This window comes from Benincasa hispida, chromosome 2, assembly GCF_009727055.1.
Source record: "Benincasa hispida cultivar B227 chromosome 2, ASM972705v1, whole genome shotgun sequence".
Taxonomy (NCBI): domain Eukaryota; kingdom Viridiplantae; phylum Streptophyta; class Magnoliopsida; order Cucurbitales; family Cucurbitaceae; genus Benincasa; species Benincasa hispida.
The window spans coordinates 43433663-43454389 of NC_052350.1; the positions used below are offsets into that span (position 1 = coordinate 43433663).

A 20727-nucleotide genomic window follows, 5' to 3' on the forward strand; every position below is an offset into this window, starting at 1 on the left:
GCAAAAATGTCACTGCTCATTATTTACGATAATGCCATTGGGCCTTTAATTTTTCCATAAACCCAATAAAACCCACTTAAAAAACTTGTTATTTTCTACAGAAAAATTATTTGTGTTGCTTATATAGACTTTATAGTCTTACCTAACTGAAACTTTGGTTCATCATTATCTTCTATGTAACTTTGGAAACCGTTGAACCACCACTTGCAATGCTACGTCACCACCACTTGTGTTCATAATCGACCTTTAAATGCCTCATCTAGTCGATTCTCAATGTTATTTATTTATTTTTATGGATTGTCTCTTGAAAATTTGAACTATTTTTTACTTAAACTCAATTGCTCACTTGAATTTAAGATAACCTCTTCTCTAGTTCAACGCATTAGATTGACCCATGTAGATCCACAAAACGACTTGCATCGACCATTCCAAAAATGGGTCTCCTTTGGCCAATCTACATGGGTCACCTCAAAGATGAAAATTAAGGGTCATTCATGGATCAACCACTTGGGCTTCTACCTTCACCTTTGGGTCTCCTTTCTTTGTAATTATCCATCTTTGCTCATCTCAATAAATCTAACTATAACATGTGAAAGTATTAATAAAAATGTCGATGTGTGGTTACATTGAAATTGTTGTGTGGTAATTTTGGACCTAAAAACATGTTCGAGAAAGAGTAAATATTGAGGATAAAATTGTTGGGAAATAATATAATAAAACAATGAAACAAGTTATATAGAAATTCTAAAATCAAACAAGTTAACAACCAAAAGTTATCAGAAGTTAAGGGTCTAAGAAAGTCTATGATTTTGGGTTCGAGGCACGTTGTTGAATGCTATCCTTAGAAAAGACGTGTCCTCGTTTGTACTGAGTATTTCGACACTCGATTCCTAAAATACAACACCCTTCAAGAAAGCTTGTGTGCAGCTAAGCAATCTTATGAATTTCTTTGAACTTGTAGCTCACAAAAAATCTTTTAGAATCGTATTATTGGAAAAACAAAGTTTCTATGTGATTGAAAAAATCTTAGTTTCATCTCACGGAAGAAGATAATTAAAAGTGTATAGAAAACTTAACCACTTCCATTTAAGGTTTTTAAAAAAATCTTAAAAGGGGAGAGGAAAACAGACCTATTCTCACCCATTGACTAATGTTTCAAAATAAAATAAATAGTTGAAATAAAACAAAATAAAGAAAATCTTTTAAATTATCCTACAAAAACTAGGAGAGTTACCTCCATCCCAAATAAACCCATAAATGGTAAAAAAAAAACAAGACTAGAAGAGTTTTCTTAAAGAGTGGGCAAAACAATTAGGTTGCTCGACCTAACCGGCCCACCTAGCCCTCAGAAGCTAGGGTTGAGGCCACCATACCCCTCACGTGGGGCCTACATTTTTTCATTTAAACCTTTTATCTAGAACATTCGATGCGGTCTGATCCAACCCTCAAGAATTCTAATCCTAAAAAGATAAAGTTTGAATATTTATTTTTTTTCCTAAAAGGATGAGCTTAAATCCCACGTTTAACCTCATTATATATAAAGCATGACAATTTCATATCACGTAGATTCATCTTCTTCTTTAAAAACCGTTCCGGCAAGCACCACATCAACGTATGATTTTGATTGTTTTGTAGGTGACTTTTTTTCAAAGTATAAATTCATCATCATAATACGTGAAGGTCAAGTGATTTTATTTTATTTTTTTTCATATTTTGCCATCAATAAAAGTGATTTTTTAACTAATTTTTAATCTAAGACAAATTAAAAGGGGACAACTCTTCCTTTTTCCTTGTCAATGATTGGGTTTCTTCTTTATTGTTCATTTATATTCCTGTCTTCGAATGAAAGGGATTTTCCATTTTATATCGTGAATATATATGATTGGTTACTTTAGTTTATGATTTATGAAATAGACATTGGGTATTGACTTCTCAAGAATGATATTTTTCTTTTTCTCTTTCTCATAGATGTACGTGGAGCTCTCTTAGTCACCCAACACCGCATACGTGTCATTTTTTTTTGTCAAGTTAAATTCCACGTGGCATCCTCAAAATATTTTGTGTGTTTCCTTTATATATATATTTTAGCTTTTTGAAATTATAGGCATAGCTCTTTTATAATTTTTCCCTTTCTAAAATAATATTTATCGTAAAAAAGAATAAAAAAAATAGGATCTCATGAATAAGGTGACAAAGAATAAAGGTTCTCAAAATGTGGGGGAAAAAAACCTTTCTAAACATCTTTTAGGTGCATCATAAATGTGATATATTTTAATTTAATTTTTAAATTGGAAAGGAACTATTTTGGAATTAAAAAAAAAACCTTAACACATTAATTTTCAAATAAAAAAAATGAACTAATTTATTTATAAATATAGCAAAATATCACTATCTATTGATATTTAAATTTTCGTCTGAAAATGGCTATTTAAAATCGAAGAACCAAAAGAGATGCAGGTATAATATGGGTCTCCTCCTCCAGCGGGATTAGAAAAGGTCTCGACTCTCGAAGACCCCTTTTATCCTATCTGTAACATGATGCTTCCATATCTCTGGTCTCATATCAGCATGAGTCAAGGTTAGGAGCACACGCGCATGGATCAGGCTCTCTGACTCGTGAAAATAGACTAATGCCTAAAAGTAAGCATTGGATAAATGTCTAAGATAGACTGCGATAGACATCTATCAGTGTCTAATAGATGTTTATTGTCTATTGATAGATGTCTATCGCGGTCCATCATTGATAGACAGTAACATTTTTGCTATATCTGAAAATATTTATAGTCATTTTATTATTTAAAATATTACTTTTAATTTTAAATAAAAATGTTATTTTAATTTGAAAATAGAATCAATAGAATAAATCAATACAAACTACTATTATATCGTTAGAGTTTGAATTTTAGAATTTATACAAGAAAAAATATGTCCAAAAATAATTCTCAAATTTCCCACTTTTTAATATGCAAAAACATTAATTTACTCATACTAGCATTACTTCAAATTGCGCTTAACGTCTTTTTTTAATGGAAATTGAAATGACATATCTAGAAATATTATATTACGTTAATTTTTGTAACTAATTGTATTTAGTTTGTGGATTATGATTTGTTTAATGTAGGACGGATAATTTTAATAGGCCTAAATTTATAGTGTCTATAGTTTAGAAGGTGGTCTAATTTGTGAAAACTATATAAATAAAGTAGGTTTTTATAAGTTTAGGTTTTTTTGTCTACTTTTATCTTCCATTAGGAATCTATTATGCTATTAGATCAATCAATATTTGTCTATTAGATATGTTGTGCCAAAATTATTTGGTTTACTTTATCGATGACACGACGTAGAATCACAATTTAAAGTTTTAAAAAATTCATTGATATTTTGAAACTTGGCTAAAATATATTTTGGTCTCTATAAATTGAAGTTTATTCTGTTTTAGTTGCTATACTTTCAATTGTCTAATTTTAGTCTATGTACTTTTTAATAAATCTTAAATCTAGTCTCTAATGCTAGTTTGTTCTTGATTTTTTAAAACATTTTTGTTGTCTGTTAGTATTTTTACTATAAATTTTGAAAATATATTTACATATTATATTTTTTTCATGAAAATTATTAATATTATTATTTAACCAGTTTAAGTATATGAACTAAAATTAAACAAACTTCAAAGTTTAAGAATCAAAATAGTAGTTTAACCATAAAACTTTAACCATAACCTCAAATTTTATTATATTTATTAGGGTCATTTCAAATATAGGAAAATAAACTAAAATATGTATAAATATAGTAAATAAACAGTGATATTTTACTATTATCTGTAAATATTTTCAGCAATTTTGTCATTTAAACTAATTTTCCTATTTATTAAGATGAAATGACATTTTTTAATCATTTGTTTGTCCACCTTCTATGAAGGTTTAATGATTTTTATAAAAAGTTTGTATATGTTCTATGAACTTTCAAGTTCATTTCCATTTTGTTTAGGGAATAACCGGTAATCTGAACTATAAATATCATGGTCACTAATACACGTAAATGTCAGTTGAGCTACACTCCCTTTGACTGTTCGTTATAATTTTGTCACATTATCCACCCACACAATAATTGTCTCAATAAATAAGAAAAAATATGGTACTAAATAGTATATTTACGAAAGAAAAAAAATCATACTACATTCATTAATTGTTGTCGCAATAGTAGAATATAAGGATAACATAGAGTCATAAAAATAACTAACAATAAATTAATATATCATTTTACGAGGTGTCAAATTATGAATAGGAGTAGTGGATACAAACTACATAGTACTAGATTTTTTTTCCTTCCATTTACATAGTCCTATTCAGCATTATTTGACACATCATCAGATGATATATTGTTTTTATTTCATAGGTCTTACACAATTATTTAATGTTTCGATTCACCTTAGTACCATATATTTTCCCGTTTAAAAGCAAAACAATAGCAAACGACGAAAACAATATAAATAACAAATACTTTGATGTAATCTGGACTGCACCAATCTCCACGTAACGGAGGTGTCTTGTAAATATATATTTATATATTTCTATTTCAAAAGTAAATGTTGTATCCCTTATTTATGCAATTATTGAACTCTACTCCACTTTTGATAGTGTAGACCTAGAAGTAAGTGACCTTGTCTCAGGTGGATGAGAATTTTCACACAAACCAAAAATTCATAAAAAATTGAAAGTCGAAAGCAATCAATCATTTATTTCAACCCAAAAAAAGAAATTTAAAAATTTTCTATTTTTGTAATTTTGTATTGGGTAGATATTTATTCACTTATTATTATTATTATTATTCTTTAAAAATAATAATAATAATAATAAAGGTTTAATGGAAAAAGTGACCCTTGCTTTACCCCACCAACCAAAATATCTACTCTCTCTTCTCCATTTCTTCAACTCCTAAATATCAACCACTTCCCATTAACCTTCCTCTCATTCACTTCTTCTTCTTCTTCTTCTTCTTCTTTGCAACCATGGCTTCATCAGAATCTAAACAAAGCCCTTCATCATTCCATTTCGAAACCCCTCTTCTCGACGCAGAATCCCATTCCCTTCTCCACTCAATCTCCGAGCACGGTGGCTATGCCTACGTCAGCATGGCGGCTCTCGCGGCTGCCGGAGACATACGCGCTGCCGAGGCCGCCGGAGAGATGGCCTGGGAGCAGCTTCACTCCGGTCCCTGGCACTCTGTTCTCCCAATCTGGCGTGATGCCTACTCCATGGCTTGCCTCTACATGGCCAGGTTTCATTTTGCTGGTGGAGAGTTTAAGGAGGCACTTAGGGTTTTGGATATGGGGTTGATCATGGGTGGTCCGCTTTTGAGAGATGATTTGGATTCTGCCATTGCTAAGGTCTCTGCTGAGGCGAGGATTGTTAGGGTTTTGGAAGATGGTCAAATGGAGAGTTCGTTGGGTTGTGAGGAGCGTAATAAGGAGGTGAGGCCCTTTTTCTGGTTTTTTTTGTTTCTTGAAACTTCTTGTTGTTGCTGATTTTAATGTCTATGAGGAATTCGTTGCTTTTTTTTTTTCTTTTTCATTTTTGTCTGCAGATACTTTCTTAGTTCATTTTTACTGATACTGATTTCGATGGAGCTCTGTTATGAATCTTTCTCCTTATGAAATTTCTTTTCTCATTCATTCATTTGTGAAATGTTAGATGTTTTTCGTGTTCTGTTTTAAGCTTTAAGCCTTTAAGTCTAATTATTTGTGGATATTTATGAGGGCAGGGGATGGAGGGAGTTCTTTGTTTATTATTATTTTTAAAAATAAACAATAATAATAAAATGAGATGTTTCATTGAAAAGGAATGAGATTCAATGTGATATTGATTCAAGATCCATCCTCAAAATATCAACTCACCTACAAAAATGAGAAAACAAAGATCAGAGTGTACAACAAATACTCTTTTGTCTTATCCTCCAAAAACAAAATAGATATATTTTCGTTGTCCATGCTCTATACACTACTGATCTGTCCTATTTTTCTTTCAGATTCAAACAATTGGTTAGTCTGCTTGTTAAGTTAATGCTACAGTGTTCTTCAGGTTGGATTCATGATAAGGGGAAGCATTGTCATTCATTTTCTATTTCATGCATTTTCACCCGCAGGACTTAATGGTTGATTTGATCACTGTTGTTGAGAATGAATGAATGGTTATTCTGAATTCTCTTTCATTTGGAATAAATATATGTTGGAAGATGAACATAATTTTGATATCTTTTGGTAACTTGGAGATCATCTGAGAGTACAATTTTCTCGATGTACAAAACTCCTCTATTAGTCTATTCCATTTTAGCCAAAGCATAGAGGTGTAGCCTTAATAGCATTTGGATCAAGATTTATCTATTGCCTTTGGATGGATCTGGAGGTTTACAGGGCATTTGAAGTATGAACTCCTAAATAATTCTAGGGAGAATGACTTGAAACCCATTAAGAAGCTTCTGCAGTTTGCTACAAATTTGTGGAGAATAAGCACCAAAGGTGGGGGAAAAAAAGATGATTGACGTCCTCGTTATTCTCAGCTCACGGCACATACAACCCCAAACTGAAGAAAGATATAGGATCACTTGCATAAATTCTACCACGAGTGTTAATGCCACTGAGGAATAGAGTCCAAACGAAAGTTCTAACTTTCTTTAAACGTTAGGCCTTCCATATCACCTTACTCGACCTGAAAGAATAGCACCACCATCAATTGAAAATTTATTCAGAAAATTAATAAAGAATCTCCCACAACCAAGAGATTTGAGAAGGGGACTTGCTTAAGAACTGACCTGAAATTCCAATCATATTAGATCACTCATATATAAAGTATTTTGATTTAAGCCCCTGCCTTGTTCAAATAAGTTTTTCTCTCTTCTATCATTTCTTCTTATGAATGTGCTAATTTTTTGTTTTCTTGTGCCACACGGGGTTGATACAATCATATATTCCATGTTTCCAAGTCAATTCTAAAAGCTGTCCTAACAAGTAATTACAATTAATGCTTTTGATGTATAGGTTGCATGGAATTTGCCTGTAAAGGCTCTCACTAATAAGATGATTGCAAAGATGTCTGCGTTATCTCTGGAGGGATTCTTGCGTGAATATTTCCGACCAGGTTTCCCTGTTATTATTAATGATGGTATGGCTCATTGGCCAGCTAGGACAAAGTGGAAGAGCATGGATTACTTGCAAAAGGTTGCTGGTGACCGTACAATTCCAGTTGAGGTGATTTATTTATCTGTTCATTTGTTTATTATCAATAAGTTGAACAGTATTGGATTTCGAGAATGTGACCTAAATTGCCTATTAAAATTTTTCTCAGACAATTAAGCTCAAATTGATTGTTACTGGATTAGCAAACAAATAAGTTGCCTTTTTGAGATGTTTATTTTCTTTCTTGTTGTTTATCTATTTTTATCATTTTTCTTTCTATTGTAGCTTAACTCCTGCTGTCTCTCCTGCTGACTTGATATTGGAACTGATAGATTTTCCACCATTGAACTGAAGACTTGTAAAGCTTTTATGCTTTTCAGGTTGGGAAGAACTATTTACGCCCAGAATGGAAACAAGAGCTTATTACATTTTCCGAATTTCTTAGCAGGATTCAGTCCAATGATCGTTCTGATGATATTACATATCTTGCTCAACATCCATTATTCGACCAGGCATGTACTGATACATAATATTTATCTGTTTATCATTGTATTCTTCATAGAACTAATCAGATGATAGATATATTTATGTGCATCTATACATATATGTATGCGTGCATGTTTGTGTGTGTTATCTGTTTGTAGGGGATTTGAAGAAACCTAGTATTAGCCTGTGGCAGTTCGTGCTTCAAATTTAATTCAATACTTTTCTTTCTTTAAAGACAGATAAATGAGCTCAGGAAGGACATTTGTATTCCTGATTATTGTTCCATCGGTGGTGGAGAGTTAAGATCTCTTAATGCTTGGTTTGGCCCACCTGGGACAGTAACGCCTTTGCACCATGATCCTCATCACAACATATTGGCTCAGGTTTGTACATGTAGATTATTTTTTTTAATGTTTAAACTGGAAAGCATTCTAGTCCTTTTTTTTTTTATTTGTATTTCTTTTATGTTGGTTCTTTCAACCCTTATTTTGATTTTGTGCTTCGAGGATTAAACAAGTCACTTCTTAAGCTGAATTTAAAAATGGATAATGTCATTTAGCATTCAGATTCTAGGAATATTGATTCACAGAGTTATAAATTCAGATTCTAGGAATATTGATTCACAGAGTTATAAATTCAGATTCTAGGAATATTGATTCACAGAGTTATAAAACTCCAATAAATCTGCAGCTTTTTCTTAAATGAATATATTGATTTGGGAACTGTTTGGATAGAGTATGAAGAAAGAAAGTAAAAGGCTAAAAGCATACTCGGTCGTGAAAAAAATTGAGGTGGGAGGTCGAGTTAAAGTGATAATTCTGTTGCTGTGTCTGGTAATAGGTAGAGGTTTTAGAGGTAAAAGTCCTTAACAGAAATAATGATCATGCAGAAATAATGATCATGGATACTGTAAAAACCTCAGAACTATATTTTTTTTTCTCTACTGGCATGTGTGCATACAGTACACATTTGCATAATGAGTTAATCGCGTTTATCTGAAAGAGAATATTGATGTTGATGCTTATGTGCATGTGTATGGAGCCATTTTTTTTTAAATGCTGCAACTTTTTACAACAAAGAAACTGCTGTTAGTTGAGTTCTTCCTTTTTTCCCTAGTACTTAACTATACACTATTTCCTCACGCACAGGTTATAGGAAAAAAGTACATTAGGCTTTATGATGCGTCATTGTCCGAGGAACTTTACCCATACAATGAAACTATGCTTTGCAATTCCAGCCAGGTAAACCACTCTGATAAACGTTGTGTACAAAATAATGATTAATAGAAGAAATTAATCATTAGTTTGATGAAAATCCGACATGATTATGTTTTCTTCATTTGCTATTTTGCTATCACCATATCCGTCTCTAAAAGTTGCTTCGATGACAATAATACGTCGAGAGTTACTCCTTCCAATGTCTATGTTTTTACAATTTACGAGTACTTACATTCGTTTTTTGTTTGAAGGTTGATCTAGATGACATAAACGAGAAAGAGTTTCCAAAGGTGATGGACTTGGAATTTGTGGACTGCATTCTAGAGGAAGGTGAGATGCTATATATCCCACCAAAATGGTGGCATTATGTTCGGTCCTTAACAACTAGCTTTTCTGTTAGCTTTTGGTGGAACAATTGTGATGAAAATTCAACCTCTTCCTCATCTTAATGCCATTTTGCCTCTCTCTCCCTTTCTCTCTTCTTTCTTTTTTTCCCCCTCTCATTCTTTGTTTTGATATAGTAAGAACATTGAGAAAACTATATTGGTAGCCTCTGATGATATGATATAACCTTTCCTATGCCCACACAAGATGGTGCCTTTGATTACTAGGAATCGATTTTTGTCATAATGTCAATGTAGATGAGTGTACTGATTAATGCACTTTTGAAACCCATTGTTGCTTTTGATGCAATGGAAACCATTTTGGCCTCAATTATTATGTACTTTGATGTCAGTGTTAATGATGATGATGATGGTCTTAACTTTTGTTGGTATTTGTTTGTCTGTTTTTTTCACTTTGGATTCTGCCTCTGTGACAGTTGCTTTCTTGGGATTTAGGAATTTATTTGTATGGATGAAAAAAATATTAGGTTTCATTTTGGGGTACAAATGCCCAATGGGGATTCTTTATACCTTAAATCTTTTTATTATTTTATTTCCAAAAAAAATAAATAAATATCTAAAGCATCTTATTGGTGATGACAGTATGAAAGTATATAAGGATGACAACAGTTGTCTAGATAGACAACAATCATGGATGAGTTTTGTTTCTCTTCCCTGAAAGATAATAGTCATGTTTTTCTTTTCCTCTCAATAGAAATTTGTTTGGATAGCTATTTTCTTAAAGTTATATCTACATATGGTCTGTTAAAAGCTTTTTTTAAAATATATATATAATTATTTTAGAATGAAGGGTTAAGCAACACTTCTACCATAGGGTATTTGGATTCCAAATCGTTAAGAAAACTCTCAAATTAAAAGTAGGAGTGGAAACAGTTCGGTTTGGTGGTCAAACCGAATCGAATTTTTTAAAATGTAAAATCGAATTGAATCACATATATGCGGTTCGATTCGGTTTTGGCATTTAAAAAAAATCTATGTTTATTTTTTTTTAATTAAAAAAGGGTTTGGTTTGGTTTGGTTTTATTCTTTTTTAAAATATATAAATAAATAAATACATATTAGTTAAAAACGTTCGGTTCGGTTTTAAATTCGGTTTTCGAAAGTGAAACCGAACCGAATTAATTCCGTTTTAAAACTTTTTCAAACCAGATCGAACCACATTTTTTGGTTTCATTGAATTTTCGGTTCGGTTTGGTTTGATTTGTAGAAACTGTTCGGTTTTTGTGGTTTGAATGATCACCCTAATTAAAAGTGTTATATTTGACATCTTTGATGAATGAAAATCCTATCACCTTCATTTTGGACTGATGGATGATATTGAAAGAACATTCTAGAAGAGTGTGCAATAATGTAGAAGGTTGTAGAACATTGTAGAAGCTTATTGGAAGGAACATTGTAGAAGCTTAAGGCGTTCTCTAAGTCTAGACTATTATAAAATTATAAAGAAATATGTAGGACTCGTAAATATTTCCAACATTGTATAGTTTTTTCTAGATGTAATATATATCTTCTTTCTTACATAAAACATATCTTAATAGTTTCTGTAATTGAGACATATGATAACTATGATATACACTAAGATATTGTATGCCTAACACAAGGAAAATGAACTCTAGAGGAGTTTAATTGGTTCTTTGTCAAAGCCAACTCAACTTCTATATACACAAACTCTTGACTAAAGGCTATAAGGAATTTAGAAGATGGGTGAACAATAGAAGAACTTTCACTCTTAAAGTCACTTTTCAGGGTTTTCTCAAATTCAAAGGTTGATGTTTCATTTAATCTATCTTTGAGAGATGATTGATGGATTTTAAGGTGAAAAACTTCATTTTTAAGCATTATTTACTATATTGTTATATTGTATTATTTAATCACTTAAAATGAAAATAAATAAATATTGAACATGGTTAATTTTTTTTATTTTAATTACTAAAAATAATTAAATAGATATAAACTAATTATAATATTAACCATCAATGATAATAAAAATTTTGCATTAAATAGTTAAAGATAATGTATTAAATCTAAATAATATATTTATATTTAATAATTAATTAAAATAAATGGTAATGGTTCATTTATATCCAGGTATTAAAAATTCATGTCATATGGATTTTAAAATTTCTTCGAAAAAAGTTGCGTATTTATAATCATAAGTGTAACAAAAGCATGGCATGATATATTTAGCAAAAGTTAATTGAATATGTTTTTGTGATCATAGATCTAGGAAGAAATTTGAGTCATTAAAAAAAATTCTTAAGTCTTTGATTTTGTGAAGAAAAGTTCTAGGTACCCAATTGTTGTAGCATTCTTAGGAGAGAAATTGCAATTGTAATTAATTGGTTTCACAACCCAAAATTATGATTTATTTGCTCTATTATTCTCAGCAATTAGGGCAAATTTATATGTCAATTTAAAGGAAGCAAAGCCTTTCATTTGGATTTTTAAAATTTCCTTACAAAAATTTCCACATTTTTATCTTGAAGTTTGCTGTTTCTTTTTTAATTAGATTAGATCGAGATTGGTTCAAATTTCTTCTTCTTTAGGTCTAGATTTTTTATAGCACCAAAAATGTGATATCTGGTTCCACTTAATTCGGGTTTATTATTAGATTTTATGTGTTTATTTGGATATTTTATAGATTTCGAACACCTAGAAGGTAGAACAGGGTGTTAGTGACAAAATTGAGCTAAAACAGGCCAAAACGAAACTTAATTGCATCAACCAGGAAAGAGAAGGTCAAAATTATCAAAATGCCTCTGAATACAGCGTTGCAACCCTTCCCTTTACGTTAAAAGACAGTAGCATACATAGGAGGAGTGTCGCAACGCTACACTGGAGCGTTGCAATGCTCTGGAGATTGACGGACAAGCGTGCGTGATTGCTTGAGCGTAACACTTAGCGTCGCTACACTGAGGTGTTATGCCATGATAAGAGCGTTGCAATGCTTGATCCAGTGTTGCTACACTGCGCTATATGTTATTAATACCATCTTTTCTGAATTAGGTCGGGAGATTTGGAAACCAACCAACTCCTACACGATTTCTCTCCACTTTTCTTTTGTTCATAGTCTGCGAATGTATCAAAACAATTCCTTGACATTTATCATGAATATCATGGGCTAAGATATTTGTTTCTAGCTTGGGTTTAGGATTTTTCTACCTATTTCGATGTATTTGTGAGTTTTTGAACTAGTTTATTGTAATTTTCATATAAGTTTTATCCTTGATTGGTTATGATTATTTTATTGGACTCTTGGGAATTTTATAATTATCACTTTTGATTGACATTTGATACGTGACATATAATCTTATGTTAATCATTTAGAAGCAATATGTTAGGTTAGTTTGCGAATCAATTTGGATGAGCATTATTCTAACCAACTTATAATTGAATGCACGAATATTTAACTAAGGTTGTTCATGTTAGATGTTCAACCTGACTTTGCCTAGATCTTAATGCAATTAAGCCAATTTAAATTTGCATGATGTTTATCGATTTGAATTGGGCTAATTAGTTGATTAGGTCAAATTAACTGGTCGTTTCAATTAATTTGGTTAGATATAAACAATTAATGACTTTAGTAACGAGAATTATATGATAGAATACATTGAATAGGAGAATTTTGAAACAACCCAAGCCAGGTTTTCTTAAATTAAATTCCAACACTTTATTTTATTTTATGTATTTAAATTTATTTGCAACAAAACAATTTCACAAAATCCCCTTGGTTCCCTTGGACTGAAAAACATTAATTGAGAAATTTGATGGCTCCTTGTATTTGGTCCGTGCTACTACTATTATATTAGTTTTGAGTGAATACGGTTAAATTATTTGGTCTAGATTTGGGGGACAAAATCCGCTCCGACCAATTTTCCTTTTATCTATTCTTAGTTTAAAGTTCCCTTTTTCTTTTTTTTTCTTCTTTTATTTTTTTCTTTTTCATTTTTACATTTCAAGTTTAGATTTTTATTGTTTTTATCTTCGATTCCTTTTTAAAAAGTTTTTATTAGTATAACAAATCTCCAACTTCTATGAAAGAAGATCACACCAATGACCGTTGAACAACCCATTTGGACTCTCTTTCTAAAAGTGTAGTTCCTTGTATTTCAATTTTATCTCGTAGCATTTGAATTAATAAAGTTTCTATTCAATTTAGTTATGCGAATGCTTTTACTTATTTATTAACACAAGCTTGAAAATTTCAAGAGCAAACTTATTATTTAAGGGGTCCTTTAATAACCTATTGATTTTTCGCTTTTGATTTCTAGTTTTTGAAAAACTCTCTGTTCGGTAGCCAATTGAGTTTTATGTTTCTACCATTATAAAAACGTTCTTAAATTTGTAAAGGAATTTTGAAAACGGAAAAAAAAATCGTTTTTGTTTTTAATCATACGCGCCTCCTGCTCCAACGGTTTGAAGCATTTGTCACCTTTCTAGCTAGGGTTCGAACCCAGCTGTGTATATTTTTTCAAAGCTTATTTACTACTTTACTTTAACGAAGTGTGCGTTTTGGCCCAATGGTATAGCCTTTTGTCTCCACATCTTATACTTGGGTTCGAATCCTAATTGATACATTTCTTTTTACACTTTTCATATGAAATTTAATAGAAAATAATGTTCGATATATATTTATTATACACTTTATTTCTACCTCAATTCTCATTTTTTATGGTAAAAAAATATTTTAAAGACTATTTAAACATTTTATGAAATCACGTGTTCATTATTTTATTATTATTATTATTTTTTTTGAAAGATAAGATGATAATGAAAGAATGTGTCTTTTCTATTAATTTTTAAATATGTGATTTTCTTATTAATTTAAACCTATGCAAAAATACGAAAAAAAATGTTACCCTAATTCTTATCTCCTTGGTATAAAATTATTACAATTACTTACTTGATATTTTTATCTATATGATTTTTTTTAAAAAAAAAAAGTTAAAATAAAGATATAATGAATATAATAGATGGAAAGGTAATGTAAAAATAGTTTAATTTCATTTTTATTAAAAAAATAAAAGAAAAAAAAAACTAAAAAAGTCATCTAAACTTATTTTGATTTTTTTTTAAAAAAAATAATTGTCAAACATGCTTTTTGTTTCAATTTTAAAAAAATAGAAAATAAAAAAAACTACCAAACATGTTTTTTGTTTTACAAACCATATAATTTATTTACCAAACCAATATATCTCCATTGACCATCAACAAAGAAAGCAATCCAGAGAAAATAATACACATAATATTTTAGATAAGGAAAAATGTAACATTTTGAGTTCTAGTTAAATTTAAATTATTTTCTTAGATTATTGGATTTTATTTCCTTTAATTTTGAAATTTGTGAAGCCAAAGTTGAGATAATTAATTTAAATGATATTTATAAAGATTTGGAAATTTGAATTTAATTTAAGGGAAGTTGGATAATTAAGTCCATACACACGCATATACAACTTAATACACTAGCAACTGATTACACATAAATTATTAGAAACAATATATTCAATGTATAATATTCAAACTCAAACGAAAGTCAGATGGTATAACAAGGTTTAGTCGAGGCACACTTCTGGTAAACGTTGTGCTAAAGACAATTATTCGCTCTGCACGGGCTGCAAGTAGACTACGACGATCATCTCATAAGAATATAATGACTAACTCCAGTAGAATTGTAACCTCGAACTACTCGGATCTAGCAGAACCATTGTATATTTACTTTCAACTCAACTCAATAACAAAAGAAAGAAAGAAATGATAAAACTCTTCAATTTGGAATAAGATGCTACAAATGAATAATCAAGTTGTTATTTATAGGTTAGCAACTGGGTAATTCTCTAAATTACAAAATAAAATTAAATAAATATAAAAATTAAAACATTTGTCAAATTAACTCAATTGAGTTGCTACTTGACAAAAATCAAATATAACTCATTCAAATTGAAAAAACTACAAATTTAACTTTCATACACGTTAAATTTGTACATGAAACATCATTTTAATTTGAAGTTTCAATTCAATTGAAAGTTTCTTAACAATGAATTTAATCTATACAATTAAATTCATTTTACGTTCCAGATCTTTAACAAACTATATATATGTGTATTTGTTATTTAGGGTTTGAAATGGGAGGGGGGTAAAAAAAGAAGCAACTATCATATCAGTAAGTAGCCGAATCGACTGGTTTGGTTCGGTCAACAGTTCTCTGAAAAATCGAAAAAAAAAATCAAACCGAACCGACCCTATATATTAATATTTATTAAAAATTATATTTAACAGACAAAAAATCTTCTATCTATTTATTTTTCACTTGATATGATTCAACAAGTCAATATTACAATAATTNAGTAAAAATATTATTAAATATTAGATAATACCGATCAGCCCATAGCATAAGTTCATAAGTCTATAAGCCCTGTCTTTTTGTCTAATTAAAAAAAAACCATCGGTTTTAAACCAACCTGAACTGATTTAGGTTGGATTAAACCACACTTTTCGTGAAGTTGTTTGGATTTATTTAGTTAAATCGTGATCAGAATTAGCCCCTTAATGTTGAAATTAAATTTTGATTTATTAATTTAGATCTTGGTTTAAAGTCTGGTTCAATCAAAAAAAGATAAACTTGCTTAAGTATATTGGGCTTAAATTTTGAAGTAAGTAGATTTACTACTAGAACCAGTTTTAAAATATTAATTTTCATTTTTGTTGAAACAAATATGTTTCATTGTTGAGATTTTAGTTATACATGTTTTGAATTTATGTGATGTTATGCTATAAGTCATGAATTTATGAGATGCTATGCTATGATTTCATGTTATGGGACCTTTTAGTGCACGTTTCACGTAGACTAGATTGGTAACAATTGTCCACCTACCTGTAGTTATGTACTAGTAACAATTACCCACCTAACTGTAGTTAAGTACACCACATATTTAGTTTATGTGCGACTTCAGGTCCACCAGTTTGTGTGCATCTTTGAGTCCACTAGTTATGCACGCTTTCGAGTCCACCAGATTATGTACACCTTCGGGTCCACCGGTTTATGTATGCCTTCGGGTCCACCAGTTATGTGTTCCTTCGGATTCACAAGTTAATATGAGTACATCTCACCTACGGTAGGGCGGGTAAAATTATTCACTTAGATGACAACTCATGTTCAACTTTAGAACTTCAAATTAAGTCCCACCAGTTCAGAACATTTAGTTCATGTCGCATGTGTTTGCATAGCCTGACCTCGATAGTGGAGTTACTTATTGAGTATCTTAAATACTCACCCTTTCTTAAAATGTTTTTTAGGTAAAGGCAAGAACGTATCAGATGCTTGACGATGATGTCTGTTGAAGGTGTCATACAGGACCAAAGAGTCGCTTCCACCATTATCATGTTTTTAAGAAGTTTCCAATGTATTTTCATTTAAAACTATTGAGTTTTGTAATTTTAAATTTAAATGTTTTGTTTTATTAAAGTTTTTTTTGTTTGGAGATCTCGAATCAAATCTTATTTTGGTTATTTATGTGTTTAGAAAATTATTATTTTATCAAAAATATGGTAAACTATTTTTAGTTTTGAATTTGAATGCATGGTAGTAATGACCCTAGTTAGAAGTCTCGAAAAGTCAGGTCATCATATAAAATATATATATATTTTGCAAAATCAGCATCTTGTGAGACATCATGTGAAACATAACATGAGACAACTACCAAAATGTTCTTCAACAAATATAGCAAATTCAGAACTCCAACGGAAATTTTCTCAATAATTAAAAAGACAAAAAGGAAATCATTAATTTTTTATTTGAAAAATATAAAAAATTAAACCACACGTAGGTGGAGTGGGCTATGCCATGTTTAGGGCTCCAATTATAATACATAATATTTTCAACTATTATAACTTACAATTCATTACAATATTATTTTTTTAAGTCATTCTTTATTATACTATTTAGTGGCTATTTGGGCACTGAGTTGAGATTGAAGGAATTGAAGTTTCATAGTAGAAACGGGGATCAACACAATTTTATTTTTCACAAACAAAAATTTTACATAACACAATATGCATAATCCATAAAAAATTACAACATGCTTTAAAGAAGAAAATAGGGTTAGAGTTTTAAGAAAGAGTTACCATTGAAGCCAGAGATCTTCACGAAACCCTCAAACCAGTCATAAACAATTCAATGAGGACACTACCAATCAGAACCTTCTATATTCTCTTTTGGGTGGAGAATTCTCCGGAGGCGTGGGCTCTGAGTTTTGGAAGAGGGACGAGGAGACTTTTGTGTATATTCAGTTAATACAAAGAGAGCTCTATTTCTCAATTCATCTGTGTAAAGAAGACGATAGTTTTTTTCCAAAAAAACCACCCACACATAACCTACGTAATATTAAGAGAGAAAAGAGGGGAGGGAATTACAATTCCCTCCCATATTAATTTCAAAAGATTAATAATATATATATGGTTTTTATATTATATCAAATACAATATAACTTGTAATTTTAATTATCTCAATCATTTGTGGTATTTAATATAAATTACATTTAAACTAAATTTAATTATACGAATCCAATCCATATAATTAATATTTGAATCCAATGTATATAAAATCGAATGTAAGATGATCCACACGCTTTCGCTCGGGATTCGATTCCCAACAATTATAACATATACACTATTATAACCCATAAACTATAATAACCAGTTCAACACCCCAAACACCTTCTTATATTTTATTTTAACTAGGTCATAAAATTTAAAAAGTATTAGGTCCCTAAACTTTTAATTTTATATCGAAAACCTTGTTTGATCAAAGTATATATCATCAACCTCAACGTTAGAAGTTCGATCTCTCATCTCACCTATTTTTTTTTTTAAAAAAGGGAGAAGGTTTAGGGATATTAAAAACTAGATATACACAAAATTTAGTTTTCTTAGAAAATATATTTTTTTTAAGGAGAATTGAAAATTGAGGACTTGTTTAGTTTATTATTATTATTAATAATTATTTTTTTATGAAAAGTAAAGAACTTGTTTAGTTTAGATTAGAACTTATATAATTGTTTTCTTCTTTTATTTTTATATTTTTTAAGAACTAATAAAAAAAAATACGTTACAAAACATCAGACGGGCAATCCCGTCAATTAGTCAGTTACCTAAATGTCACGCAGATCGCGATCCGCGTGACACAAAAGAACAACCGTCGATAAGCTTCCAAAATCAACGGTCCTAATTAACTCCCAACCAAAACACTAAAAAGCTTTCCCGCCTCTCCAAAAAATCCTTTCTATAAATACCAAACCAAAACTCCCTCTCCCACAAGCAATCAAACTTCTTCAAACTCCGTAGTCTCTGAATTTTCAATCGCAAAGCTTTTCAAACCGTTCGAATCCTTTGAAAGAAGATGGCAAGAACGAAGCAAACAGCAAGAAAATCGACGGGAGGAAAGGCGCCAAGGAAGCAGCTGGCGACGAAGGCAGCAAGGAAGTCAGCTCCGGCGACCGGAGGAGTGAAGAAGCCCCACAGATTCCGTCCAGGGACGGTGGCGCTGAGGGAGATCAGGAAGTACCAGAAGAGCACGGAGCTTCTAATCAGGAAGCTTCCGTTTCAAAGGCTGGTGAGGGAGATCGCTCAGGATTTCAAGACGGATCTTCGGTTTCAAAGCAGCGCCGTCGCGGCTCTTCAGGAGGCGGCGGAGGCGTACCTGGTAGGATTGTTTGAAGATACAAATCTGTGTGCTATTCATGCTAAGAGAGTTACAATTATGCCTAAGGATATTCAGTTAGCTAGAAGAATCAGAGGAGAGAGAGCTTAATTTAGGGCAGTTTCTGAATGGTTGGAATGGAGTTTAATGAAAAGTGTTTTTCAGTTTATGTATATTAGAAGGGAACTAGGGTTCTCATTCTGAAGAAGAGATTGAAGTTGAATCTAAACTGTGCTTTATGGATTTCTTCTTTAATTGTGAGTTTTCCTGAACTAGTTTTGTTGATCTTTTGAATATCTATCTGCTTAAAAATCTCAATTAGCAATTACTATTAATTTTTTTGCATGCAATAATTTATACATGAAAAACCAATGATAGTTGTATGAAGTTGATTCATCACTTTATTGTAAATTTTCGAATATATATTCTCAAAATGAAGTCAAATTATGTAATGTGGGTGGTAGGCACTAGGCGTAAAGCTTAAAATTTGTGGATGTATCTGTAAATCATATTGATATTAAATGCTTCTAAAACTGACAGCTTTGTGGAAAATTATTAGAAATAGCATCATTTTCCATATTTTAAAAAATTAGTACGTTTTTGGAAAAGTTGTTAAGCCAAATTTTCTTAGTAAATCTTGGGTGAGATCAATTACTGTGATTTAGTTGAAAATTTTACCTTTTCTAATTTATGGATTGTTTTGATCCTAGGCCTTTTTTTGTAAGTAATTTTTTTAAATATTAGATCATTTATTCAAATTTTATATATTTTTATATTTTTAAATTTTTTTTGATTATCTTTATCAACCATTATATTTAATTATTATGTAATTTTAAGTTGATTTTTATTTATATGATTATATGAACTTCTAAATGAGTTTATGAATTAGATTATTTTAGATGAATGATTGTATTTTGATTTTTAAATTTTGGGAAAATTAAGTTTTGCAGAAGGAAAAAAAAAGTAATATATAAAAAATATATAAAGTTTTGATATTAACGAATTCATTGATCTCGGTGTTAATATTTTTAAAAAATTCATTTGGATAATCAGTAAATTGCTTGGAAATTAGGAATTTGGCTAAATATTTAAAAGATTATTAACATTTTGATATAATATTTGGTAAATATAATCGAATTTGAAAAAAATTTGAAAATATATAAGATGGTGTGATCACATAATATTTTGGAAAAATTATTAGAATGTTGGTGTAATTTCTTCGAGATGTATCAGGAAAGGCTTAAAATAGCGAAAACAATTGCTAACTTAGAAAAAATTTATTTATTTTTTTAACTAAATCTCGGTGGTCGATTTTGCTTGACATAGACGAAAAGTTAATTTAAACGAGTTTTAAAAAAGATGGCTAATTTTGTTAAGTGAAAACTTAAAAGTATTATTTCTAATAATTTCCCCAACTTGGTTTGTTAATGAAAGGAAGTTAATTATTAATTATTATGAATTCAATTTTTTTAATAATTTTCTTTTGATTTAGAGATTGTTTTAGTGATATATTTGTAAAATTAAAATCTTGATATAGATATTATAATCTTGTAGTAAATACAATGTTGATTTGATAGACTCAACATAATTCCATTAGTAAAAGTTAATTCTAAATGACCAAAAAATGTAGTAAAAATTAGGGGGACGACAAAATTTAATCCTTTTGATAAAAGTTAATAGAGACTAATAAAAGTTGGAGTTTATGGGTGATAAAAACGAATAGAAGCCCATCATTGATACTATGTGATAGACGTCGAT

The 20727-nt window shown here is 30.3% G+C and overlaps 2 protein-coding genes across 2 annotated transcripts; both read left to right on the forward strand.

The window, feature by feature from the left end:
* Positions 1 to 4910: 4910 nt before the first annotated feature.
* LOC120070650 (lysine-specific demethylase JMJ30) lies at positions 4911 to 9595 on the forward strand. Its single transcript, XM_039022480.1, has 6 exons — positions 4911 to 5467; positions 7031 to 7240; positions 7549 to 7680; positions 7894 to 8037; positions 8803 to 8895; positions 9123 to 9595. Exons 1-6 carry the CDS (start codon positions 5006 to 5008, stop codon positions 9318 to 9320), a joined length of 1239 nt encoding a protein of 412 aa, XP_038878408.1. The 5' UTR covers positions 4911 to 5005; the 3' UTR covers positions 9321 to 9595.
* An 8975-nt stretch (positions 9596 to 18570) lies between these two features.
* On the forward strand, positions 18571 to 19241 carry LOC120070668 (histone H3.2). Its single transcript, XM_039022505.1, has one exon. It carries the CDS (start codon positions 18670 to 18672, stop codon positions 19078 to 19080), a length of 411 nt encoding a protein of 136 aa, XP_038878433.1. The 5' UTR covers positions 18571 to 18669; the 3' UTR covers positions 19081 to 19241.
* The last annotated feature ends 1486 nt before the right edge of the window (positions 19242 to 20727 follow it).